Source organism: Aphis gossypii, chromosome 2 (genome assembly GCF_020184175.1).
Source record: "Aphis gossypii isolate Hap1 chromosome 2, ASM2018417v2, whole genome shotgun sequence".
In the NCBI taxonomy this organism is placed as follows: domain Eukaryota; kingdom Metazoa; phylum Arthropoda; class Insecta; order Hemiptera; family Aphididae; genus Aphis; species Aphis gossypii.
Genome location: NC_065531.1, coordinates 9,274,155 through 9,302,133, shown reverse-complemented (window position 1 = coordinate 9,302,133; position 27,979 = coordinate 9,274,155). Strand labels below are relative to the sequence as shown.

At 26.9% G+C, this 27,979-nt stretch overlaps 3 protein-coding genes and 3 non-coding genes across 7 annotated transcripts in view; 3 read left to right on the top strand and 3 right to left on the bottom strand.

Moving 5' to 3' along the window:
- Positions 1 to 1,030: 1,030 nt before the first annotated feature.
- Trnar-ucg (transfer RNA arginine (anticodon UCG)) lies at positions 1,031 to 1,103 on the top strand. Its single transcript has one exon. It is a non-coding gene; the product is annotated as a tRNA-Arg (tRNA).
- A 1,403-nt stretch (positions 1,104 to 2,506) lies between these two features.
- On the bottom strand, positions 2,507 to 2,579 carry Trnar-ucg (transfer RNA arginine (anticodon UCG)). The gene has a single exon. It is a non-coding gene; the product is annotated as a tRNA-Arg (tRNA).
- Positions 2,580 to 4,295: 1,716 nt separating this feature from the next.
- Trnar-ucg (transfer RNA arginine (anticodon UCG)) lies at positions 4,296 to 4,368 on the bottom strand. The gene has a single exon. It is a non-coding gene; the product is annotated as a tRNA-Arg (tRNA).
- Positions 4,369 to 4,853: 485 nt separating this feature from the next.
- On the top strand, positions 4,854 to 11,118 carry LOC114120352 (poly(rC)-binding protein 3-like). The gene is made up of 9 exons (XM_027982230.2): positions 4,854 to 5,094; positions 5,538 to 5,594; positions 6,471 to 6,587; positions 7,498 to 7,761; positions 7,839 to 7,961; positions 8,619 to 8,700; positions 8,793 to 8,940; positions 9,966 to 10,097; positions 10,164 to 11,118. Exons 1-9 carry the CDS (start codon positions 5,008 to 5,010, stop codon positions 10,399 to 10,401), a joined length of 1,248 nt encoding a protein of 415 aa, XP_027838031.1. The 5' UTR covers positions 4,854 to 5,007; the 3' UTR covers positions 10,402 to 11,118.
- Positions 11,119 to 12,935: 1,817 nt separating this feature from the next.
- On the top strand, positions 12,936 to 22,293 carry LOC114120360 (UDP-glucose:glycoprotein glucosyltransferase). The gene is made up of 22 exons (XM_027982238.2): positions 12,936 to 13,248; positions 13,350 to 13,421; positions 14,096 to 14,332; positions 14,403 to 14,635; positions 14,706 to 14,894; positions 14,969 to 15,141; positions 15,207 to 15,402; positions 15,466 to 15,679; positions 15,740 to 16,544; positions 16,634 to 16,829; positions 18,135 to 18,323; positions 18,399 to 18,624; positions 18,737 to 18,845; positions 18,974 to 19,159; positions 19,223 to 19,432; positions 19,506 to 19,901; positions 20,454 to 20,631; positions 20,717 to 21,003; positions 21,062 to 21,233; positions 21,296 to 21,412; positions 21,506 to 21,656; positions 22,062 to 22,293. The coding sequence occupies exons 1-22, from the start codon at positions 13,197 to 13,199 to the stop codon at positions 22,085 to 22,087; spliced, it is 4,614 nt and encodes a 1,537-aa protein (XP_027838039.2). The 5' UTR covers positions 12,936 to 13,196; the 3' UTR covers positions 22,088 to 22,293.
- The window catches only part of LOC114120361 (protein Wnt-11b-1-like), a 20,419-nt gene continuing 14,709 nt past the window's right edge, over positions 22,270 to 27,979 (bottom strand). The window contains exons 1-5 of one of the 2 annotated variants that reach the window (XM_027982240.2): positions 27,645 to 27,795; positions 26,495 to 26,739; positions 24,486 to 24,856; positions 22,660 to 22,934; positions 22,270 to 22,587 (exon numbers count right to left, since the gene is read on the bottom strand). In XM_027982240.2, the coding sequence (XP_027838041.1) occupies positions 22,413 to 22,587; positions 22,660 to 22,934; positions 24,486 to 24,856; positions 26,495 to 26,735 (1,062 nt within the window). In that variant the 5' untranslated portion in view covers positions 26,736 to 26,739; positions 27,645 to 27,795 and the 3' untranslated portion in view covers positions 22,270 to 22,412. Of the gene's footprint in view, positions 22,588 to 22,659; positions 22,935 to 24,485; positions 24,857 to 26,494; positions 26,740 to 27,644; positions 27,796 to 27,979 lie in introns of those variants that run through there. The other variant, XM_027982239.2, reaches the window with a different exon arrangement.

Below are 27,979 nucleotides of genomic sequence, written 5' to 3'. Positions count from 1 at the left end.
ATAAGTGGTGCCAATGTGCCTCTTCATTAAAATATTAAATATAGATACCTACTTAACTTACCTTACTAAAATGGATCAATGAATATGGTTGTGTTAAATTTGAATTCAATTATAATTTATGAAAAACAATACTGAGCGGAGACGATCTGCCAGCCTATATTTTCTATGGATATTTCATTAATTATTTATTGTTATTAATAATACCTACTTATGGTATAGATTGAACTAATTTTATCCAAAAACATACCGTATAAAAAAAAATTATAATATTGTATATTTATACATATAGTAATTTGTAATTATTACTATATTACTAGCTGTCATTTTAAATAATTACCTATTCAATATTAACGTGACAACACATTATAAAATAGGTAGTGATACCTACGGACAACAATCTTAAAATTAATCTAAAAATTTTAAAAACTTTATTTTGTTTAGTAAATAATAATAATATATAATATATTAGTAGTGAACAATTTTAAATCACTCCTTGAAAGTTGAATTACCCAAAACCTTGTATGATTTATCATAAACCTAGAATTTTTAATTTTTAACCTTCTAAAGCAGCGGTTCCCAAACTGTGCACCGCGAGCACTTCCTAAGAGTGCCACCGCGATTTACAGCTCATATAATAAATAACTTAAAATGTACAGAATTTTTTTTTTTGTTCTGTCTTTCATAGTAGCGGTATGTATTCACAGCAGGGCACCGTGATTAAATTTGATCCTAAATAAGGCACCGCGAAAAATAAAGTTTAGGAACTGCTGTTCTAAAGTATCAGATCCGGTTCTGTATCAGCACCTAACCACCCTCCAAATTGCATGTATATCGAATCATTTGTTTGACTATAATGTATTGTAATACAAAAAAACCCTTATCATTGTAAAACAAAAACATTATTGCTCCACTCAGAATCTAAAAAATTATATCATTATAAAATGAATACAATATTTAATGCTTATTCAAAATTAAATATATACAGTAGATACACCCTTAAAATCAACAGGGTTAAACAATCCAACATATAGACCGTGTGGCCTAATGGATAAGGCGTCGGACTTCGGATCCGAAGATTGCAGGTTCGAGTCCTGTCACGGTCGGTAAATATTTGTTATTGCTTACTATATTTTACTTCAAATAATTTATGCAAAACAAATGCTATTGTCGCATAATAGTTTTTTAAATATTCTATTTGCATTTAATTTTTATTCAGCTATATATTTTTTAAACGTTTATAGACAATAAATATTTCATAAAGAATAATTAATAGCATACTATTATTTTATAACTTTTAGGTCAGCGTATTGAAACAGGTATAAAATAATAGACATACAATTTGGCAAGCAAAATAAATAACGAAATAGAACTTTATATACCTACCTATAAAATTATCGTATATATTATATAAATGTACATAAGCAATACATAAATATGCAATATTATGGAAATAATTTAATTCTATATCATTTACAATAAAACAATACTTTCTATGTTATAGTTTAAACATAACATCAACTTTTTTATAGACTTTTCTATAAAAATATTAGAAAGACTAAAGTTTATGATTTAAGTTGCTCTAATTCTCAATTCTAGTTTGACTTGTTTTAAAACTCACAAAAGAAGACCAGCAAAATTTTCATGGAAATAATAAAAAGTACATTTAATATAAATTAAAACAATAATTTATATAATATACTCACTGATTAATAATTAATGTGTATTCCGCTATGTTATTATTTTATACCACTAGTTCTACCTATATTCTATACTATACCTATACTAATATTTTTTTCATAATCTATTAGTTTATATTTTATAATTTATATTGTTAACGAACGATCATATAATTATACCACATAACATTAATAAAAAAAAATTACGTAAAAGAATTTTAAAAAATACCAAATTAAGAAAATAAATATAGTAAAATACTAAAATAAGTAATAAATAAAAATTTTAACACTTTAAATTAAATTGTATTTTTTAAAACACGGCAAACAAAATTACGGTAAATATCATGTTTTTATTTTTACTTGTACTTTAAATTGATTATTAAACCTAATATAGTAAGTTGATAAGATTTCATATGGCCTCTATAATTTATATTATAGACTAGAGAGCCTAGATAATATTATATATTATTATTAATATTATCTAAGCTCTCTATTATAGATCATAGTAGATAAATAAAAGCAACAAACATGAAACAGCTGATAGATTTGTCATATATATTAATTAATATAATAATACATGAGATTATTAAAAAGTATAGATTTGAAGTCCTACACAACCATTAAAAAAAAAAAAATGTTATTTTAAATCATATTCAGAAAATTACTTTAAATGTAATAAATATTTATTTAAACGGAGTTAGGGATAATAATGTATAATGGAGACGTGTTACAATAATAATATCATTGATTATAAAATAAATTTTATAACAAATGATAAAAATAAATTTAAAACTATAATAAAATCACAAAAAACAATAAGAAATTTTTTGCGACCGTGACAGGACTCGAACCTGCAATCTTCGGATTCGAAGTCCGACGCCTTATCCATTAGGCCACACGGTCTACGTGGAAATGTGATGAAAGTGGTATATTTAACAGAAGGGTATTATTTGAAAAACTCTTGAATTTTACTTTATTACTATAATTGATATACGTTATACATTATTTACTTTTAAATTTGAATACATTGATCTGTATCAGTAACAAATATTAAAAGACAATAACTAATACATATTACATTTCATATGTGTCATATAGTTTCAAATGTTTCTACTGGCAATTTTTATCATTAAATAATATTACCTATATTATCTATAGACTATATTACTATAATAGGTATACCTATGTTAAGGTAGGTAGTATAGACAGTATAGTTAATTGTATAAAATAAACTATAGTCTATACCTAGTCTCATTGATGGATCACTTATTGTCTATTCATTATACTCCCTATAGGTATACAACCCATATTCCATTAATTTACATTTCCATGTATACCTAGTAAAAATTAAATTAAACTGAATAAAAAAATACTTTTATTTTAACTGTTTTCTGTTCAGTTTCAGTTGTATTGAAAATAAAATATTCAACACGTAATAATACTTTGGTAAATAGATAAAATCTCGCAACCATTTTTATAAACTCAGAAGTTTAATACAAATAATACAATATATTTTTTGGTTTTAACAAGTTAATAGTAGTTGGTAGATGTAAGGTGTACTTATTTATATGATCAAAAATCAGCTAAAATTCACTCTGACTGCTAATCTATTTTCAAATAATATTGAATAGACATTTAAGACTTAAGGACATACAAATAATAACTAATATAAGTATAGGTAATAGTTAGATACGTTGCGAAAGTATACAATATTTTACAGCAAAATTACGTCAATAATAAAATTAACAACTTACCTAGGTACTTTCTTTAAAAATTAACAGTAGGTAAACACTAAACAGTTTTTTTCACATATTATTAACCAACGACGCCGTGTTCGCGGGAACAGCTTTCGCATTATTTCCGCGACACATAAACAGCAAACACTAAACAGTTTATAATATTATTGTACGACTGTACGAGTATATAACTCAAGCTGTAATTACGTTATTCATAAAAATTAATAAAAATAAACAAAATAATAATACATAGTATCAAGTAGGTATCAACTATAAATGGAGGTTAAGATCGAGCTCCTGCAAGTACGAAGTAGAGCAAGAGCACTATTGTTTATTAATTAATAATTATTATAGTACAGTGTGTAGCAGTATAGGCACCATTTCACTATTTTTGATGAAAACATATTGTACAACTGGTCTTGTTTTTATAAATTCGTAATATGATCTCAAAAAAACACCTAGGTATAAATAGGTAAGTGTTCACAAGTACCTATACTCCTATATAATTTTTGTTTTATTAATTATTATAGTCTAGTGTCTACTATTCTAGTGTATCTAATATCTACAGTCTTCACCATATGAATAAAATATGATCAGTTATAATTTTATAATTTTTACTATTTGAAAAAATAATTTTTATCCGACTTATTAGATAGCCAGATAGGACTAATAAGCGCTTACTAGCTATAATGTAATCGAATATATTATAATAAATATTTCAATCTTTATTGGTTTTACTTTGATAAAGATCAATGCTTTTATGTTATTGACAAAAAATTAAACTCAAATTCTGATTATTTATAAAAATAAATTTAAAAGTTTTGAAAATAATAATATATGAAATTTATATTATGAATATCAATAAAAAGTTGCAAAAATGCTTCGACCGTGACAGGACTCGAACCTGCAATCTTCGGATCCGAAGTCCGACGCCTTATCCATTAGGCCACACGGTCTACATGGCTATGGTCGAGAAACTACTTTATTTAAGTACATTTGTTTTACTAAACATAAAAAGATAGATTAACAAATTAATCAGAATATATTTTAGTAATTTTAATCCATGATAGAAAATAAATGCATTGCGTGACAATAATATTTTACCATTATTGATAGTATTAATATGATACTACGGTAAAAAATTGCATTATAGGTACAGGATAGATTTAATCTAAGCAAATATTTTACTAAAAATCATTCTGTTGATAAAATTCGTTAAAACTATTTGCTGTTTTTCAAATTTCTAATATAGGCAAAATAGGACAATAATTGGCTCCAATGACCAATATTATATTATTATTATATAGGAATACATTGTATAATATAATATAATAATATATGTTACGACGTACTATATAGGTATATAACATTTTTTCATAGATTTTGATACAAGCCATGAACTAAGATGAGAGATAACAACTGATAATTGATAACGTTTAATCATTTTTAGAAATTAATTTTTAAAACAAAATAGTTTAGGAAATGTGAGCAAAAAATTTGCCCTATATAAAATTATATAATCCTCTCCAAAAAGGACATCTTTGTTTTCCTCAGTATTATTTATTTTTAGTTAACTAAGTTATAATTTTTTAAGAATGGCTGCTCATGAAGGGATAGATTATGATCCAGCAGATGGACATTATTCTGATGTTGTATTAACCATTAGAATACTTATGGGAAAGGTATAAATATATGAATTTATACTTCTAGTAATTTTAGGTGTATATATATTTATATTAATAGAACCAATGCTGGTTACATAAACAATCATTCATTATTTAATAAATCAATAATGAGCCCTTAAAAATTATTCAGCATCCCATTAAATTTTAGTTACCTAGCTGTTCAATAAATCAATATTTTTATGCAATCTAATCCAATTTTTTAATATTTTATAATATTTTTTAAAAGTCCAACCTTAAGTTGCATTAAGAAAAATAAAGATTTATTAAATAATTCTCTAAAATTTAATGAATCAATAATTTTTAAGAGACTGCTCAATATTAATTCATTATAATATTATGCTTATTGATTATTCATTTTAACTAAAATATTGATGTTTCAATTATCACTTGACTTATAACATATTTGATTTACTTATGTAATTTTTATCTATTGTTTTTAGGAAATCCTTCCACTTATTGGGGAATATGGAGAAGTTGTCAGAGACCTTAGAAACCAAGTAATTATACATGATTGTATGCATTATATCCAGTTGCGGATTTTAGAATTTTTTTTTTTAGGGGGGAGAGGGGAGTTCTTTAATATTATCTCATAATATAATAAAAAATATAATTTATATATTTATATAAATTTATGTTTAGAAATATATAATCACCAGATTTATTTATAAGCGTGTATTCGCCTATAAAAATAATAACAGCTATTCAAAAATTCTTAGTTTTCCTCCGAGTAAATAATTTATCACAGCCTAAACTTGGGACTTGTGTGAGTTTTTTGGAAGAGTAGGTATTTTCTTAATATTGAATTAATAAAATGCAGAACTTAGCTTTTCATTGTTTCTTTACTTCAAGTATAAGCCATATAACTGTACAAATTTTGCAAAATTGACATTCAATATCTTTCTATTAAGCAAACTAAGTAAACTACATAGATCACAAATATACATAATATGCATATTATATATGGTAAAATATAATATTATCTGATCATATTATTCTCTTTAAATATTTTCTGCAAAAAATAACAATCCTCATTGTCCAAATTTAAGAAATTTTAAATAATTTTTTCTCAATTTTATTTATTTGGGTTAAATTTTCAGCTTACTTGATAAAGTGTTAATTATTTATATATTTATTTATTGTTTTTTTTTTGGGGGGGGAGGGGGGGTGAGGAAGTGGAGAAACTTTTTAAACATTTTGTTCCTTACCCTCCTTTTTACGCCAATACGATTACACATTTTAAAATACAGATTTATAATACATATTAAGCCAACAAATATCATATATATATTTTATTTTCTACTTATACTTGTTCAAAATATACTTAATTAATAAACTCTTAATTACTAATTTATTCTTGTTTATTTTATTATTAGTCTGAAGCTACAATTACTATCACTGATAGCTCGACTCCAGAGCGTATTGTGACTGTCACTGGCAACATTAATATAATACAAAAAGCATTTGCATTAATTACAAAAATTTTAGAACAGGTAACCAATTTTTTAATTATTTGATGTATTAATAACTAGTTATTCAAAGTAATATACAAATATACAAAGTATATTGCAGCGGGCCATGTATTATTTTTCAAAAATCTTGTGGGCCGCATTCGTAATTAAAACATGTATATTATACAAAAATTCAGTTTTAGTAAATCAATTTTTTCGAAATAGAAAATAAACATGCTAAATTTCAAATGTGATTGCGGGCCACATATTATGACAGAGCGGGCTACAAGCGACCCGCTGGCCGTGGGTGGAAGACCCCTGTATTAATTCATAAAATATTAACTTATGGACATGAAAATTAACTAGAAGGTCAACTTCTATTGTAGTCGGTGTTTAGTATCTTTATGTACAAAGAGAAATTATTTTTCCAGTTTATATTAGCTTGACTCTTTGACGTTAATAACTGATTAGCAAAACCAAAGTATAATAGTACATTTTTGTTAAATAAATTTTAATATGTTGTATGTTTTTTGTTATTATGGAGGTGGTGATTTCATTATTTTATACGAGTGTTATTTTATTTAAATTGTTTTAATGTTTTATCGATGTCTATTATCATTGATTATAAAATAAACTATTCTATTATCAACGATGTTATTTTATAAAATGTATTATACAAAAGACATATTTGAGTATTATAGCTATTAATACAGTTGTAATTTAGCTTCCCATCTATTATTTTAATAAGTTGCATTCATAGGATTGAATACATTTAAGTATCAAAAATGGTTTTTAGAATTATTCATTAGATTAATTAAAATAACATTATGTTTATTACTTTCATGGTAACATATACAATAAAAATTAATATATTTTGTATAGTTAATATGAACAGATACTGAAAATATAAAAAAATTTTTTTATAATATTTCATCAAATTAAATATTTACAGAATTCTCCTACACACCTTCAAAATAGTCGAAAACAATCAAGTAATAATTCTACTACAATAAAACTTATTGTACCTGCTTCTCAATGTGGATCATTAATTGGAAAAGGAGGTGTAAAAATCAGGGAAATACGAGAAGCTAGTGGAGCTATGGTAAATGTAGCTTCAGACCTATTACCAAATTCTACTGAAAGAACGGTGAGTATTAGTGGTACTGCAGAAGCTATCACCGAGGCAATTCATCAGATATGTATTGTAATGTTAGAGGTATGTATAAAAATATTTATAATTATTACTTTAACTGTAATCATTTTTGTTAATTTAATTATCTGTTATTATATTAGACACCAGGAAGAGGACCTACAGTTGCTTATAGACCTTTTGTAACACAACCTGGGCCTGTAGTACTTTGTGGAGGCCAAGCCTATACTCTTCAAGGATCACTAGCAATTCCAGCAGTTGGTGATGTAAATATATATATTCAGCTAGAGTTATAATTATTTGTATAACATTTAAAATCTTATTAATTTTATACTGCTATAGTATACCTTAATAGTTAGAAGTAAGATACAATTGAGGGGAGGGGGGCTAGGGTGTGTTTAGCATCCTCAAACCATAAAATAACATCATGAAAATAAAAGTACTTCAGAACCCCCAATTTTTTTTATTAGAAAAATTGTGTCCCTGCATGCCATAGGCGTATATACGGGGAGTGCCGAGGGTGCCTGGGCATCCCCAAACTCTTCGCCCAAAACAGCAAGGGCCCTAATTATTATTAATTAAGTGTACATTTTAAATCTTGAAAAATCCAATTATCGTTATAAGATATTCTATATCTATGTTGTTATGTAATATTTATTAGAATAAATAAAATAAAAAAAAAATTATTTTTAATGCATTTTATATATATATATATATATTTGCTGTACCTATAATGGCTTTCAAAATTATTGTGGTCCCTAATTTTTTGTGTGCACCCCCGGAATCAAAAGTCTGCGCACGCCTATGCTGGATGCAATTTAACACAGTAAAAGTTATAAATATAAAAAAGTAGTGGTTTAATAATATAAATGTTTTAAATAATAACATTAATTTAATGTATTTAATACATGTTTATTTTACAGCAAACAGCCTCAAATACAGCATTAAATACAATTGCAAGTATTGCCCCAAATTTAATTGCAGGTTCTGGATTAGATCCATCAGGTGTTTAATTTTTTTCTTACATTTCATCAAATATAAATTGGTTGTGATAGTATTTACCTGTTATTATATAATTGAATTTATTATTATTTTAGTGCTCGCTGCATTAGCAGGTAGTCAGTTACGAGGTGGTGGTGTCAGTTCTAAAACTTCACAACAGCACGTTACCCATGAGATGGCTATACCTAATGATATAATTGGATGTATCATAGGTAAAGGAGGAACGAAAATTGCCGAAATTAGGTAATTCTTAATGCATACTACTTTTATTTATATTTCATTTAAAAAAATACTATTAAACATATTTTGCTTCACAGTGCAATTACTGCACTTATTATAGTTTACTACTTGCATGAAGATAATTATATGAATATACCATAAAAACCAATCACCATCAAAAGACTCTCTAACAATAATATTTTTGCTGGTATTTAAACCTTAACAACTTAAAATTTATTATTATTATTTATATTTATATCACAATTTAGTGTTTAAAACAAATTATTCCCCTGCTCTGTTACTCTACTTAAATTAACTATAGTAGATAGAATCCAGCATCTTAAAATAGTTGCAAACCATTAATTAACACATACACAAACACACATAATCTCATTTAATTTTATTTCTTTACATTTCCTGATTAGTAAGATGTAACCAAAGAATAAATTTAAATTATAACGAAATTAATTTTCATTTATTACTAAATTCAATAACTTCCATTATAGTACACTATTATTATATTGAGTAATATATATATATATATATGTATTTAATTAATTATTTAGATTATATGACTGAAATTTGTTATTTGTTAATAATGATTTAATAATCCAGATTGGATTAATTTATTTTTGTCACTTGATCTAATAGTTAATATAGCCATTCATTTTTATATTTATATTATTTGTGCTGTTTGATTATACGCAGTTAACAATTTACTATTATATTAAACAGTAACATATTTTTACTAAATCATATTTTGTTGCTGTGTTATTTTAGTCTTAGTACACATTAACATACATAATATGTGTATAGTGTTTACATAGTATAATAGTACATACTAACACACAAACTACTTTCATCATAACATACCATATACATACAAGTGCTAGAACACATATCTTATTATTATATTATACTGCTGACTAACCTAAATTGCATGTTTTTAATTACAAAATTCAAAATTGTATTATATTTTGTTCAATATCAATTAAAAAACACAATTAATATTAACATTATTATTACTATTTTATACTATGTTCATACAGAAGAATAAGTGGAGCCATGATAAGAATATCAAATACTGAAGAACACGAAGCATCTGGAAAAATGGAAAGAGCTATAACAATTAGTGGACAAGCTGATGCTGTTAATGTGGCTAAAACATTGATTAATTTAAGGTTAATAATAACTAATAACATAACATTTGATAAGTTTCAATGATATATTTATGGTTTTGTTGACAGTGTTGATCAGTATAATAAATCATCTGGAGAATCAGTGGATTATGATGAAGAATTTGCATCTAATTTTGTAGCAGATGCAAAAACAACGACTGAGACCTTGGCAACATTATTATCAAATCCAAATGGTTTAGGAGCTTTAGGAGCATTGACTGGACTCAAAGAACTATTAGGAAGTATTAACAACAAAAAACAAATGAATAAGAAAAGAGATAAAAATGATAAATTTTCACCTTATTAAACTATCTGCATAAAATATTATAGTTATATAATTTAGCAACAATATTTTTAATTGTTTATTTTGATTCCACATGTATTATATTTTTTAAGATTACTGTAAAATTAAATAAAAATAATTGAATATATAGTTTCAAAATAAATCATTTTGGTAACTAATAATTATAATATTTCTTTGGAATTTTAACAATACTAATAACATTATTGTATAAGGTAAGAAATGTTTTGTTTATTTAGTTGTATCTTTATTACAATTGTTGATAATGAAGTATAATTAAAATTGTACTACCTACATAACATATTAAATAAGCAAAGACAAATTATAATTCTTATGATACAAATGCCTGATAGGCTAAAGCAGTGGCTCTCATCCTTTTTAATTGTGCACATGAACAATTTTGTAAAAAAATCTTTATTGCTCATTAATAGCACACCTGTTTACATATACTTATTATTAATTAAATATTATTATAACTAGAATCTAGAAATATTATTAAGTATATAATAATATTATTTTAAATATATACATTAGCAATATTATTTAGTTCGTAGCCACATGTGGGCCATAATGAATAAAGGATAATATCAAAAATGTGATAAACGTATACCAACAATCATATGTATAATAATTTATAATATACATTTCAATTATAATCTATTGTACATAATATGGATTTTAGATTCTAAGTGGAGCAATGCCATTATAAATGTATTACAATTATGTGTATCTTTTTCCTTTTGTCACCTTTAGAAGTAGAAAGATGATCATTTGGATCGTTTGATATTAGATATTAAATATAATTAGGGTTCGGATTTGAGGGTAAAAACCATTTTTAATAATAATAATAATAGAAAAATAATTTTTGTATAATAATGTGTTTTATTTAATATCTAAGATTATGGGTGTATTTTTTTTTTGTCTTTTTACTTATAAACACACTTTTTATTTATAAATGTTTTTTTTTGTGTTCAATTGTATTTTATTATCAAAAAGTGAAGATATTGTGAATAATTAAGAAATTGAACTTGAAGAATGTAAATATGTAATGGCAAAGTGGCTAAATGGATTTTGGAAAAATTCAAAAAAGTAATATCTTAAAGCAGTTAAAATAAAAGATTTGAAAACATAAAAAAAAAATCAACCAAGTATTAATTGGAGAAACAATAAACAATGACAATCTTATAAATAGTAATCTTAATTCAAATAATTATTTATATATGAAATACACTCCAATAAGTTTGGTAGACATAGACAGATTATTTTCTAAAACATTTTGAGCCTAAACCGTTGTGTTTTACTGAAGACAGTTTAATTAAGTACAATGTACATGGTATTGATTTGTTTTTTTTTAATACAAATTAGTTAAATCAATTGAAATCTATTTAATTTTTAGTGAATTTTTTAATTGCTTTTTTTTATAAATTAAATGCATTTTTTTCTTTTTTCAAATTTTAAATACTTTTTTAATTGACCATAATGCTTTCAAATTTGAACCCTAATTACCTATAATGAAACAACTTCAGTTATATAAGTGTTCATCATAACCTTAGTAACAGTAAAAAAACCGACAATTTTACACTTTAAAGGTGATTTCTAGTATTAAATTTATGTAGTCGGTACCTACTTTATTAAAAATTTAATTTATAATTCCTAATCTTTAGTGCTTATAAAAAATTAACGGTGACTTTATTTTTGATAGCTTTGTAACCGAGTAATAAAATAAATTAAATAAAAAGTAAAGTTAAAAATGTTAAGCGTCTATAAATGGCTTAACATTTTAAAATTATAATACCTAGGTATGTCAAAAAATGCTTTTATAATTACAAATAATTATATAACATAATATTTAGTGCACATTTTAAATGTGAAGTTTTTTCTTTTTAAATTACATTAAAATGCAAAACTGTTTATATTGAAAACTGGTGTAACATAAATGTTCACGTTTTCTTTAAATTATTTTTAAGTTTTTTAAGACAATTAAATTTGTTATTATTGTAGAAGTCCAGAAATAGCATACACCACCCTCAATAAAATAATTTATAGTTAATTTATTATTATTATTTATATTTCAAAAAAATTAATGAAAACAACATAAATCAAAAAAATAAGTAAATAATATAATGTTATTAGTCAGATTTATGAAATAATGTGTGAGATCATGAATTAGAATTACTATTATTTTGCTTATACCACAGACATAGTATAAAATAATATAATATGTCTGTTTTTATAATATGGAACAATAATAAAATATTATTATTTACATATGTTTATCGCTTTAATTTTTTTTTTAATAATGTAATATGATATTCAGATATTAATGATAAAATTATTATAATTATTAATTAATGTGTAATTTTTTATGGTGTATGTACTATAGTACAATGTAGCATGTTAATTTAAACATTTTAAACAATCGTTTCATTCGGCATTCAGCTTTTCTTATCATCAACCAACCAAATTCGATTACATGTAAGCAGTAAGCACGTTGAGGTTAGGTACCTACTACCTGTATTATTGTTATCTTTTACATTTAATGTTTACGTCGGGCTCGACAGTAAATATTAAATTCAGAAAATCCATTAATTTATTGTGAAGTACCTACTTATTTAATAGTTTATTGGAAATATTGTGAATGTGTTTTGTGTTTAACAAATAGCATGGATTGAATTTTATTTTTGTTTAATGATTAAAAAATTTACCACGTATTAAATAATACAACATTATGAGTTCTTATTTACTTTAAGCTTGTCTTATTTTGAATACTTGTATTTCACTTAAAAAACTTATAGTTAAAAATGGCTAATTTTAATGAAAATGATAGATACGATTCATTGGAATATGACCATAGTAAGTTTTATTTTTATTTTTCTGTATAACTCATTACTAAATGTTTTTGTGACAAAATCCGTTAAAACATTGAGTTAAATATATTATATTTGTTTTTACAGGAAAAAAGAATCACTCTGTTAGGCAGAACCGGAAAAGATATAAACGAAAGTATCCAGATTTTAAAACTAATGGTAATTATAATTTTTTTAATAATAAACGTTACAATCACTCCCATAATCATTATGGAAAAAATAAAAGTTCCAGAAAAAACTAATTCTAAAGACTAAACCAAAAATACTTCTACCATAATTAAAAATTAATTAGACGTCAAATGTTATTAAATTATTGATTTATTACATAAAATATATAGGTTTTACATTTTATTTAGGTAATATTATACACATATTATACAGAAATAACTAAGTACCTATAAGCACTTATAAAAATTAAAAAAATATTTTTATACATTTAGTATAAAAAGTATCATAGGCGCTGGCAAAAATGTTTGTAAAAGGGGGCAAAGTTATGATTATTTATATAATAAATTGTAGTTTATTTTAAAACATTCAATTTAATAAATATTTTAACTTTAATTTAACTTTAACTTTATTTGATATAATAATTATATATATTGAAAGTTTAAAAAAAAAAAAAAATACTTAATGGGCAAAGTTAAAAATATGAATAAATATCATGTTAAATTAACAATATATTCAGATTTACCCTTTTAATTATTTTTTTATATTTTATTCATAAACACAGGTAGTTTATAGTAATGTAAAATAACGCTCATTTTTAATAAAATAATAATTAATTATATTTCATTTTTAAAGTTAATTTATAATTCATCAATTTTTTGTTTCAGATACATCAAACTTTTATTTTATAGTTGGTTTGATATGTTTTATTCTTTTATTCACACATGAATCGGAAAATAAAAATTCTAAAAAAGGAAAGTATGTTACAACCATGATTGATACAAAGTGGAGTATGGTACCACTTGTCTTAGAAATGGCAGAGTATATGGCTGAAGAAAATTCATATTCTTTATGGTCATTTGTAGATAGTATATCACAGCTTAATCCAGCCTTAAGTCAACTTGGTATAGTATAAACTAAAGTATTAATATAATTTGTATAATAATTATAAAATGTTTTATGACAATGTTATAGATAATGATCAAATCAAATACAAGATTGCATTATCTAAAGCAGAATTATTATTATCCAATTCTAAATTGAGACTATTAAAATTTTCTCTATCCATGCATACATATTCACCACGTATTGAAATGTACGCACAGATGGCAGCTGATAGAGGAATACAGTGTTCTACTACTGTAGAAATTGATGGTGAACTAGTGTGTTCAATTGAAGAATTAAAAAAAGTTTTGCAACGAATTAGTGTTAGTATTTTTCAACGTATTATGTACGTATTATCAATTTTAAAAACTTAAATCACAATAATTTTTAAAGGCTGAAGGTTCAAAACATTTGTGTGAAACATATCACATAGATCATCATCATCCTTCTTCTAAAAACAAAAGTAACATAGCAATACTATATGGTGAATTAGGAACAGCAGAATTTGCTTCTTATCATACAGTTTTAAAACAATATGCTCAAGAAGGATCAATAGACTATGTTTTACGCCATTTCGTAAAAGTAATTTGTTTAATACACATTGTAAATGCAAGTTTATGTTAGATTGTAATTTATAATCAATCATTTATTTATAGGAAAAGAGCGAACAGAAGGTACGTCTATCTGGTTATGGTGTTGAACTACATATGAAATCAACTGAATATAAAGCAGAAGATGATAGTGTAGTTAAAGATAAAAATGATATGAATAGAAATGAAGTTGAAGAAGATACTTCAGAAATTGAAGGATTTGATTTTAAACGCCTTGTGTAATTTTTGTTTTTTTATTAGTATTTAATATTCATACTAATAGACTTTGAATTATTTAATTTAGTGAGTTATACCCTGATAAAAAGCTGGATTTATTGAAGTTTAGAAATCATTTGTCTGAAAGTAGTAGTGAACTAGCTCCTCTTAAAGCTTGGCAATTTCAAGAATTGAGCCTGCAAGCAGCACAGAGAATTATGAGCGGCCCACCTCAAGATGCTATTCAGACTTTTATTCACATTGCTCAGAATTTTCCCACTCAAGTAATTTGAAGCTAAAATATATATAAAAGTATGAAGTATAATTTTAATGTTAATTTCTTTTAGGCTAGATCATTGGCTAATGTTAAAGTTAGTAAAGAACTAAGAGATGAAGTATCAAAAAATCAAGATAGTTTTTCTATGGGATTGAATTTGCAACCTACTGATACAGTTTTATTATTAAATGGAATGTATTTTGATATAGATATCACAGATATGCCAACTATATTAGATTCAGTTACTCAAGAATTGAGTATAATGGAAGGGTTATATTCTATTGGTAATTGCAATTTTTTGTATTTAAAAAATATATATATTGTAATTATCTATTTTTTTATAGGAATTACCGACAAAAAAGCGATTTCTTCTATGTTGGCACTAGATTTTGGTAGTGTTAAAGGAAAATCGTATGCTGTAGATATTCGGGATTCTGCTATTCAATGGGTAAATGATTTAGAAACTGATGCTATATATAAAAGATGGCCTTCGTCAGTTGATGATTTGCTTCGACCAACATTTCCTGGCATGTTACGAAGTATTCGCCGTAACCTGTATAACCTTATAATTGTTTGTAATCCAGCTTCTAAAAGTTCTTGGCCTTTACTAAAACTTACTGATTCATTTTTAAACCATCAAAGTCCTTTACGTGTTGGGATTGTATTTAATGTCTCACCAAAGCCAGCTATAGGACTGAACGATGCTAGTGTAGCTTTATTAAATGCTTACAATTATATCGTTGAACAAACATCTAGACCATTAACTGCATTTAATTTCATAACACATATTTATACATCAATTAGCGAAGACAGAGATGTTATTGTTAACGATGTCTTAAGCGAATTCAGGAAGCAGTATCCCAAAGCATCTATTGATGAAATATTTGGAGAAGACAGTGATTATGATACTGCTCGAATTTTGGCAAAAGAGTATGTAGCCAAGACTGGCTTTAGAAAATTACCTCAAGTATTACTTAACGGGGTTCCATTACAAGAAAAATCTTTGGTAGAAGAAGACTTTGAAGAGGCTGTTTTAGTAGAATTAGTTACTCAAACACAAACATTACAAAAAGCTGTTTATAAGAGAGAATTGACTGATGCAGACAATGTTGTAGATTGGTTAATGACACAACCAAATGTTATGCCAAGGTAATTAACCTGAAAAAAATATTATTAATTCTAAATAACAATATTGTTAATGAAATGATGTATATTTATCTATGCAATATTTGTTATAGACTGAATTCACGTGTACTCAATACAGATTCAAATAAAAATTTGCAATTATCTGATAAACATGAATTTGTTTTGAAATCAATGAATTATATTACTTTTGCTAAGAAATCTAGTATTAATCCAATTACACACTGGATTGTTGGAGATTTTTCAAAACAGTCTACTTTCAAATTAATCAAAAATACATTTGAACATTTGGTAAGCAAACTCTATATTTAATTTTTAAATCTAAATACAGTATTTATTAACTTTACTAATATTAAGTTATTAGTGTGTGTGTTGTGTACTACTGTAACTTGTAATACAATGTAATAAACTTATTTTGTAAATATACACATAATGATATTTGAAGCTGAAAGTAAAAAAAACACATTCTTAATAAATTGTTATTTTTATCAATATTCTCAAAACTCTGTAGTCTGGTTTATTGGGACTAGAACAGTGTTGGGTTATTGGAAAATTTGGATTAGATTCTGGAAAATACATGTAAAATAAAAAAAAAATTGTATTATATGTTATCAAGTACAATTATTTGTAACTAAATATTTTAATACTATGATTATCATTGTTACATTACATATTACAAATTACAATATTAAATTATTCAACTATAATTTATTAATGTATACAACTATAAACTTTTGTTTTAATAATTTTATAAATTTAAACCATTCTTTGTCTTTGAGCACTAATTTCAATACAGTGAATAAATATTGTATTAGGTAGTATTTTCTCAAACATACCACTTTCTTCAGTATTAACCATTTTTTAAAAAAATTTAAAAGCCAATATTACCTGCCATTTTATGAAGCTCTTCAAATTTTTCTTAATTTTCTTATATGTTATAATTGGTAGCCCAATTATTTAATTTTTCAGCTTTATAAATTTTTATCATAATTTTGTAATTAGTGTAAAATGTTGTGTATTTTATTTCTAGTACTGCAATAATATATAAATCCTACTTACAGTACAAATCATTTGATATACATTGTGTATAGCAGTGTACTTAATATCCTTTTATGTACTACAGATTTTGATACCATATAATCATTATCTAGTATATTTATTTTATTTTATTGTCAGTTAAATAAAATACCCGTATTTAATGCAAAATTACAAAAATGATGCACAATAACACATTTTTAAGCTTTGTTAAAAAAGGCTAGAATAATGAACATGCCTCACTATTGTATTGTTGGATTTCATTTTATTTATTTATAGTGTAATTAAACTGTATACAATATTTTTGTATTATAATATAAATAAGAAACAATAATATTTATCTTTTTAAAATAATTTATAAAAGTTGTAAATATTACTAATTTTATAGGTACAATGAAGTAATTGTAAAAGGTAAGCGCATAGCTTAACTAGAAGGTTATTCTATTAGTCTTTCTTTCCATATTTTCTTTGTTTCTCGTACTTATCCTTTATAAATGTTGTGAATTTAGGATGTTTAACTTTTACTTATTTTAACAATTTTTTTTTTTTTTGATTTTACAGAAATCTGATTCTGAATCACGTATAGGTGTAATTCCCAATCCATCAAGTGATGATGAACATATAATCAAAATAAATAAAATAGTTTTTGAAGCTTTTAAACAAGAAGATAAATTGAATGTATTAGTTAAACATTTATCACAAGCAATTAAAGTTGATAAAAATCATATTGAAGTCATAAATTCACTACCCGTAAGATTTAAACTGTTTGAGTAATCTAAAATATTAATGAAAATAATACTAAAAGTTAAATTTAATATTTTGTAGGAAGAAATACATTTTGATGTATCAAAAATAGATATACAATTGTATAGCAATTTTGCTATAGAAGCATTGAATTTTGAAAGTGGACAATGTGGTGTTATCACAAATGGACGTATTTTGGGTCCATTTGATGAAGATGAAGATTTTTTAACTGATGACTTTGCCTTATTAGAGCAACATACACTAAAGGGCAGTGTAAACAAAATAATTAATATACTTAAAGAATCAGGTACATTAAAACTTAAGAATATATTAATTAATTGAAACCTAAACTTTTAAAGTGTTATGAGAGTTAATAAGTTTAAAAATAATATAGTTATAATATTTTATTTTATTTATAGATGTATTAGATATTACAAGTGATATGATAATGAAAGCTAGTGCTTTAATTAGTAGCCGTTCTCAAACTAAAAATCGACATTCTATACCTGATGTTTCTACTAAACACAGGTAAAATATCATGATATTTATAACATGTTATAGATTTATTGTAAAACAGTACAATACTATAACCCATACCTGTTATTCAAGGAAATTATCATTTGTTTAATACATCTGTTTTTTTTTTTTTTATGAAGTGTAATTAAATTATCTGCTAACAATGAAGATGAACCAGTTTTTGAAATCAATGTCATTGTTGATCCTGTGTCTAGGGGTGCTCAAAAGGTTGGCTCTATTATTTCTGTACTCTCACGAGTACTCAATGCTAATATAAATATATATTTAAATTGTGTTGATAAGAATAGTGATATGCCTGTTAAAAGGTAAGAATTATATTATTATAATATTCTTTATTGTTACTTTTGTTTATATATTTTATATTTCAGCTTTTATCGGTTTGTGCTTGAGCCTGAAGTTATTTTTGATAAATCTGGCCATTTATCCCCTGATCCAATAGCAAAGTTTTCTAATATGCCCACTAGTCCATTATTAACACAAATACTTCATGTTCCCGATAATTGGTTAGTTGAATCGATTGAATCTCCATATGATCTTGACAACATTCGACTCGAAGATGTTGAAATGGGTGTTTATAGGTATGTAAAATTAAACATAACTACTTAAATGATAAATTAAAATTTCAATGTTTTCGTTGTTTTATTTATTTAGCCGGTATGAACTGGAATATTTGTTACTGGAGGGTCATTGTTATGATTCAGTTAACATGAATCCACCTCGTGGTCTTCAAATGACACTAGGTACAAAGTCGAATCCAGTAGTGGTGGATACAATAGTTATGGCCAACTTAGGTTATTTCCAAATGAAAGCTAACCCAGGAGCTTGGATGCTAAGACTTCGTCAAGGCCCTTCAGCTGATATTTATGACATTATCTCTCATGAAGGATCAGACCGTTCACTAAACAGTATGGATATCAAAGTAATGATTAGTTCATTCCGTTCTCACATAATTAAAGTCAAAGTTGCCAAAAAACCTGGCAAACAGAGTTTAAATGTCTTGGGTGATGATGACAATGAAAACAAAGGGCTTTGGAATTCAATTACCAGGTGAATAAAAATTAACATTTAAGCTCTTCTCATACTGATGTGGTAGATACGTATAGCTAATAATTTGTGTTAGTCATCACTAATTAGTAATCACAACTGCTCATTATTTTTTTCTTATAAATAATTATTTTCACATATATGTAGTATATACTCGTTATATTTAAAAAAATATATTATTCTAGTTTAATATAAATTATGTATTTACAAGCTCATAATAACTTAATAAACTTATCCATGATATACAGTTGACAGTTGTATTGACTCATATACTTTTCATTTACAATTTGAAAACATACTTTTTCATTTAAACTATACTTTGTCTAATAAGAGAATATACAAATTTACACATTCCCACGTGACATTCCACCATACTGGAACTGGTTTTGGTAGTAGGTTGTTGCATGGGGATAAGAAGAACTAATTTTTGTTGTGTATTCTTTTGCTGGACCAGCTATATAAAGTTAATTTTTTTTTCTTAAATATTAATTAATTAATATCCTAACAACTCTAATATATTTTAATATTTAATACATATTATACATTCTTTTATAGTTCTTTCAGCTCGGGTTCACCTGATAAATCGACTGATGAAACTATCAACATATTTTCTGTTGCTTCAGGACATTTATATGAAAGATTTTTAAGAATAATGATGTTAAGTGTATTAAAACATACTAAATCTCCAGTAAAGTTCTGGTTTCTTAAAAATTATCTTTCTCCAACTGTTAAGGTATTTATATAATTTATTATTTTATGTGATGAGTTAATAAAACATGTTTCAATAAGTATTATTGATATATTAATTTTAATTTTAGAATTTTCTTCCTATTATGGCTCAAGAGTATAAATTTCAATATGAATTAGTTGAATATAAATGGCCTCGTTGGCTCCACCAACAAACAGAAAAACAAAGAACTATATGGGGTTATAAAATATTGTTTTTGGATGTCCTTTTTCCACTGGATGTAAAAAAAATTATATTTGTTGATGCTGATCAAGTAGTACGAGCTGATATGAAAGAATTAGTTGACTTAGATTTAGGTGGTGCACCATATGCATATACTCCATTTTGTGAAAGTCGTAAAGAAATGGATGGCTTCAGGTTAGTTTTATCTAAAAATAATATTAAATTTTATTTTAAAATGCACTGTTATTTAAAGATTTTGGAAACAAGGCTATTGGAAAACTCATCTACAAGGCCGTCGTTATCATATCAGTGCATTGTATGTGGTAGATTTGAAACGTTTTAGAAAAGTAGCAGCTGGCGATAGATTAAGAGGTCAATATCAAGCTCTTAGCCAAGATCCAAACAGTTTATCAAATTTAGATCAAGTAAGATAAAATAATAGTAGTAATAAAAAAAAAATGAAATCTTAATTTTTATATTTTTAAAGGATTTACCAAATAACATGATTCACCAAGTTTCTATTAAAAGTTTACCACAAGAATGGCTTTGGTGTGAAACATGGTGTGATGATGCATCCAAAAAATCAGCTAAAACTATTGATCTTGTAAGAATTAACATTTTAGTAAACTTTACTTATATATAAATATGAATATAAATATGATTTTTTTAAATTCATTGATTTTTACTGAACTTATAGTGTAATAATCCATTAACTAAAGAAGCCAAGTTGACAGCAGCAATGAGAATTGTTAGTGAATGGAAAGATTATGATAATGAAATTAAAAAATTACAAATTAAGCAAAGTAAACATGAAGATGAAGTTTTTAATGTTGAAACTCAATCAAAAGGTAACTGCTGCTTGCAATTTTATGAAGATAGTACCGAAATGTGTACTACTATCTGTCTAAAATAAGAGTAATCTCAGGTGGTAATTAATATTTACTTGATTCAATCAGACTGGTTCCTTTAATAAGTCTATTTTTAAAAGTAACTTTTATTTTCAAGAATTGGTCATGGTTGAAAAATTGCTTTCTGTGTTAATCTTAACTTAATGCAAGCTAGAAAGTTGTTCAAATATTAAAGTGATGCTCATGAGTGTGTGCCATTAGCAATATATAAGTAGTGTCATTGCCCTAACTGTGTGCAAAAGTTTACTACCTGAGTTAATTCTTGTATGAGATGAAAATGAAAATTATAAATGTTTTTTTTTATATTTTTAATAATTTTATTTGTTTAATTATTTCTCATTTCAGGAATAGACGAACACACAGAATTATAATGGAATTATATTTGAAAACTGTTATATACAATTCAAATGATCTCCAGTTTTATAATAATATGTCTATTTATTTTATATCTATTCATTATTCAAACCAGTGATTTATTGTATCATCATTTTTACACCATTGGTTAATTTAATTTTCGATTATATAATATGTTGAAGAATTGATAAATGAAAAAATAAAGATATTACATTTATTTTAACTGTGGACAACTTTTTCCATACTTATTTATTTTGTTTATTTACCATAATAGTTATAAAAAAAACTAAAACATTCTTTTACAACACAAATCTCATGTATATATAATATGAATCATTACAATTAATTACAAATTTGCCTCTTTACTAGGCTAGTACAGTTTTGACAGTTCACATAACAGCACCAATGGTATTTGCATTGGCAACGTTCTGTCTGTTCAATGATTTGAGTAGTGTATCCTCGACCGCAGCACATAGAAAGACAATTTTCAGTACCAACTGTGGTGGAATTACACTTTCTAAAATTAGAAAAAAAAACCATTTTAATAAAATACTTAGTATACCCAAGTAAATACTAAAACATTTCATACCTGCCGACCGTTCCGTAACTGCCTACTCTCTGGTCGTAATTACAATAATCTGAAGACTCTGTAATATATACTAATGAACTGTCCGTGTGTTTTGGAAGTCCGAATCGAATGACTTGAATCATTTCCACTTTCAACGGTGTTTTATTGTACAGTTTCAACAACTTGATGCCTACACCAATGAATTTGTTCGGCAGACCCCTCCAACACGTTTTCACGTTACATGATCCTGACATGCCGTGACACTTGCAATGGGTTTTCACACTTGACACGACCACCTTAAGAAAAAAATCAAAAAAATAAATAAATAAATAACAGAAGTTGTGGCAACACGATCCCCTTGCGGAACGCACCGCCGTGTTGGCATTCTGGAGGTTTTCGTCTGACGTATATATATATAGGTTGGTATATTATTATTGTTCCTACGGCGCACGGTTCATTATGCACATTTAACATTTATCTTTAGGATACGATACAATTTCAGTCTTTTTTTCACCAATCTTGTTTTACCAAAATATCATTAGTTCACAAAAATGGTTAATCCGCAGGAATTAATTTAAAAAAAAATGAAACGCCGTGCCATTATTTCGCTCAAAACTATACATATAAATAATATCGAATATCGACATCCAAAAAGCTATACATAAGCGTATATTGGATCTATTAATGATTTCATCACGATTCACAGGTAATAAATTGTAACTTCTTAATTTATTTAACAAAAAAATTTAATACGTTTTCTATACAAAATATACAATGAGACGAATTTTCTAGACTGATTAAGGTGGAAATAGTAACACATACATACTACACGTAGGTACTATTAATATTTATTAATTGAAATATCGAACAATTAGGTAATATTTTAACGGTATACGATAAAAATAAAAACTATATGATTAGGAACTTGGATTAAATAACAGTCATCGGTCGACTATAAAATATTTACTTATGGCCGTATAGGATAAAAATCAATGTGCATGTTGGCAATCCAAAAACTCAGGCAGTGGCACCTATATTTAAAAACATTTTTCAAGGTTTTCTGCATCAGATAAAAAGTCACCTGAAATGAAAGATAAGTACCAATCGCGATTGATACATACATGACGTACCTACACTATATAATATATATAGGTAGTATAGTATAATACTACAATCTGGTGAGAACAGCCACGCGGGTGGCCTCATATTTGATATATCATATGGTTAAATACTCCGACAGCCCTGCGGGTGTGTAAGTAGTTACGTATACCTAGATCTAGTGACCAGTAGTTTCCGATGTTGACTAGGTAATAACCATCAAGTGGGGTAATTAATGTACCAGAGCATTTTTATCGAGTGGGTGTCCCGTACTCCCGCGGAGCCGTGAACGAGTAACATTGAGATTTGCATTTTGTTCAATATTAAAAAAAAATTTCTAAAGTGTAATGTATACTCATATGTAGGTACGCATACCTATTATAAGATTTTGTAGTTAGGTACATTATATGCCATTAACCTGCCAATGTGTCATTGTAAAACTTTCCGATATCGGATATTGTGTAATACGTTGTATCGGTACCCTATCATATTTTTTCATTGTATAATGTTAAGTAAGAGCATAAATAAATTATGTGTATTGTACATGAATATGACGACGACATAATATGCTTTTGTGCAGGTGGGTTTGGCGCGCTTAGACATTTTTTTCTTACCCCCAATGGCTTACAAACAAATTGGCGCCACTAGACGGGTCCACGGTACATATCTATAGACCATATAATAATAGTATAGTTGGTATACACACGATTCTGATACAATGTGCAAGTACAAAGTATTTATCTTCTTACTTTTCGGCCTATTTTGTAATTGTGTTCGTCGACGATAGACATGGCTCTCTGTTCGCGCCGTACCGCATCTTCGTTGGCGTTAGCCGGCAAGTCGACGATATCGTCGCCGTCGTCGTCGTCCTCGTCGCCACCTTTGTATTTACCCGACGCCACCGCCGCCAAAGGGTTTTCTTTCTTCACAAACTGTCTAGCAAACTTGGCGCCCCACCGGATATTGTCATCGCACCCGCTCCATTTGAACGTGCCGTCCGTGTCTTCCGGGTGAGTGCCGCACCCACAGCTCGGCAACATTCCAGACGCACAATCCCTGGTCATGGTGTACGTCAGCGCGGCCGAACTGAGCGCATACGCGAAAGACTGCTCCTTTGTGCCTGCAGCAGTATAATATATCATATAGTTATATGACGACCCCGAATTCAATTTATTATGAACTCGTATCACTGTATCAGTGTATTGGACAATATTATTACTAAGTAGGTATATCTCGCGTTGATCACTCATGAAATGTTTATTTGCCGTAAATCGTATAAGAAAAAATATATATATATATATAAATATTAAGATGCAGGACGTAAATACTTACTTACCTACCTACCTATATTTATGAACTAAAATAGTTAACCCCAACATTACAGGGGCTTGATCGTTTCCCTGATAAAATCTAAAGGTTTTGCAGCCCTCTGTGGAGCCGCCTTCTAATAGATCTGGCGCTGAATTTATACGATAAAGAATTGAATAAAATAAAGATTTTTTAACTCATTATTAAGTCATAAATATAAAATTTTGCTTTCTCCGTCAAGACATAACATTATGTAATACTAATATCTATTAACTATAGGTATATGTAGTTTTAAATTATTTACAAAAATATTTTGGAATACTAAACAATTTTGTACAGGAATCATTTTCTGATTTTCATTTTCATACAATCATGATATAATAATAATAATGTTTATATTTTATTATTCTGTATTTCTGTGATTCTCGCGTGCAAAACCTATACTGGATCTATACTTTATAGTCTATAGGAATATTTAATGGAGAAAGGTGATGAAATAATTCTCCAGTATACTAAAATGACCAAATAACCAAGCAAGCCTACAACATTCCCTGTTGCGTGTTGTGTATTGGTATCATCTGTTGTATATTATTATTATATAATCATTTTAGAACTTCGTATAAATGGAAAAAGATTTAAAATGTTTGATGGGAAGGTTGTTGTTAGGGGTTAGTCCAGCTCCATAAAAATGGCTAGTGTGTTATTTATAACAGACACATTGCAGATAATATTTATATTGCCTATTATATATTATAATATTATATACGATAGAGAGAGGGGGTCAGAGAGAAAGAGTTGAGTTCAAACTTCAAACGGGTATATAGTATACAGCATATATTAATCTCGCGCGGTATGCACCTACATAGGATATGACAACTGTCGTTGACTAGTATACAACTTGTCATGTTTGTCTGTGAAAAAGATGTATGTGTTTAAATCACAAATAAAATGTGATGTTCGAACGCGCCTATACATACACCGCACGCATATAATTAAAATATTCATATACATATATATATATTATATTCGGACACAGTACACAGAACGCTCGAATGCTTATAACTTATAGGTAATATATAGGTACATACAGGGTGTAAAAACTAATAAATGTAATTAACTATATGTAATTATGATAACTATTGGGGGTCTAATGACTATTTTGCTAACATTTTTATTTTGATCATAGAAATTAAAATAAAAAATAGAAAATGTTTAAAATAATGATTGGAACAAAAAGCGTAGGTATTGCATGTTATATGATTAGTTTTAAATTTTAATTACATTTGCAAGTTGTTTCTGACTTCTGTTACACTCCGTACAAGTTGTATACGGTGTTTCGAGCTATTATGATAATGTATCGGGGAATACGTTGGAAGCGCTTGTAAAAAAAAAAAAAAAAAACAGTAAAAAAAAACTGTTGAAAAAATAACAAATAAACAAGTTTTTCAACCTTTGACCAGCTCCGGCGTGAGTCCCGGCGCGGACCGCACCGACGAACAGTTCCACCGTCTGTTTTGCAAGACCGACTGACAGGCGACCACGGCCAACGCGGCGGCCCGGGAAACGTGCTGCATGACTGGACGCCAAGACTTGCAAATGCGCGCTTGACGCGAGTCTAGTCCGTAGGTTTTGCGCAATGTCCGGCAAACGCCCACGTCGTTCCAGTCCACTTTGCCGGCTGCTTTCTGCATGCCCCTGCAGCGAACGTACTTCATTAAAATAAAATATTATACACTAGACACAATTATATTCCAATTATACTATACAAAATTTACCACTGTCACTGTGTATACACACTATACAGTGTATATAGATATAACATTAAAATCACATATAAGTTGGAGGGGCGTACAATTATTATAACCTATACCTACTTAAATTTATACGTTATTTTATACCGGGTGCATAATATATATATATATTGTATAGTTGAAACTTGCGGGATATATAAAAATATAGATTCGTAATAGTGTTTATATACTTACGTGTATAATACGTTTTTTAATTTACGTCAAGCAATATGCATAATTTTAGATGCACCCTATCGCAGTATACGCATATAATCGAATTAGAACTATTCATCACGTGGCAAATAGAACCCAAGCTGGAACAAATAATGAAAGGCTAAGAGCAGAGATATATTTTTCTCGTCTTTCCCCAGTTCCCGTAAATAAGCTAAGGCAACTGATGGCTACATACCCAGTATATAACCTACGTCCTACCTAAAATAGGTTACTTACAAAGTTGATGATACTTAGTACATCATCGGTGAATTCGATTTCGATAAGTAAAACAGACAAAATGCTTAGACATAGGCAACAGATAAGTCACCTAATACTACCAATCTTATAGGTATACACAATATTACTTTAACAAAAAATAGGTACAGCACCTAAATTCGTTAATGGTATAAACCGACAATTTGCACACCTTTCCTCCCTCAACCAAAATAATAATAATAATAATAATAAAATTGGGTCCTAAATAATTCATAAAATCTTAAATAAAAATAATCTATACGCGTTAGCAACTCTGCTATTTTTTCATACTATTTAATATGTTTAAATTAAGCATGGATTCTTTTAAATTATAATACATACTATTTAGATGCACACGCGCCAATTGCCTAACGGCGCTAGTTTAATGAGAACGGCTCCGTGGCTAGTACTCAGATGGGTGACCACTTGGGAATTTTAGTAACACCACGTCCATAATCGTAACCGTCGAGATAAATAGTATATTTAGCTGTATCTCTCTTGATATGAAAAAAATACATATTTATTATTAAACTTGTTAAAACTTGGTACAAGTTACAAGTGGTTTCTATTTTTAACATTATGAAAATAGTTATAAGAAATTCCATCAATGAGTACCTAATATACAAATGTTTTAGACAGTTATTATTACCTCATCTGCTCGATATGTATAGTAGTTT

Excerpts from the sequence above, each read along its gene's own strand:
- LOC114120360 (XM_027982238.2), top strand. The coding sequence starts at position 13,197 with ATGGCTAATTTTAATGAAAATGATAGATACGATTCATTGGAATATGAC. Across the intron at positions 16,545-16,633 it reads CAACCAAATGTTATGCCAAG|ACTGAATTCACGTGTACTCA; the intron begins GTAATTAACCTG and ends TATTTGTTATAG. Across the intron at positions 21,657-22,061 it reads TGTTGAAACTCAATCAAAAG|GAATAGACGAACACACAGAA; the intron begins GTAACTGCTGCT and ends TTCTCATTTCAG.
- LOC114120352 (XM_027982230.2), top strand. The coding sequence starts at position 5,008 with ATGGCTGCTCATGAAGGGATAGATTATGATCCAGCAGATGGACATTAT. Across the intron at positions 5,595-6,470 it reads TCAGAGACCTTAGAAACCAA|TCTGAAGCTACAATTACTAT; the intron begins GTAATTATACAT and ends TTTTATTATTAG. Across the intron at positions 6,588-7,497 it reads TTACAAAAATTTTAGAACAG|AATTCTCCTACACACCTTCA; the intron begins GTAACCAATTTT and ends AAATATTTACAG.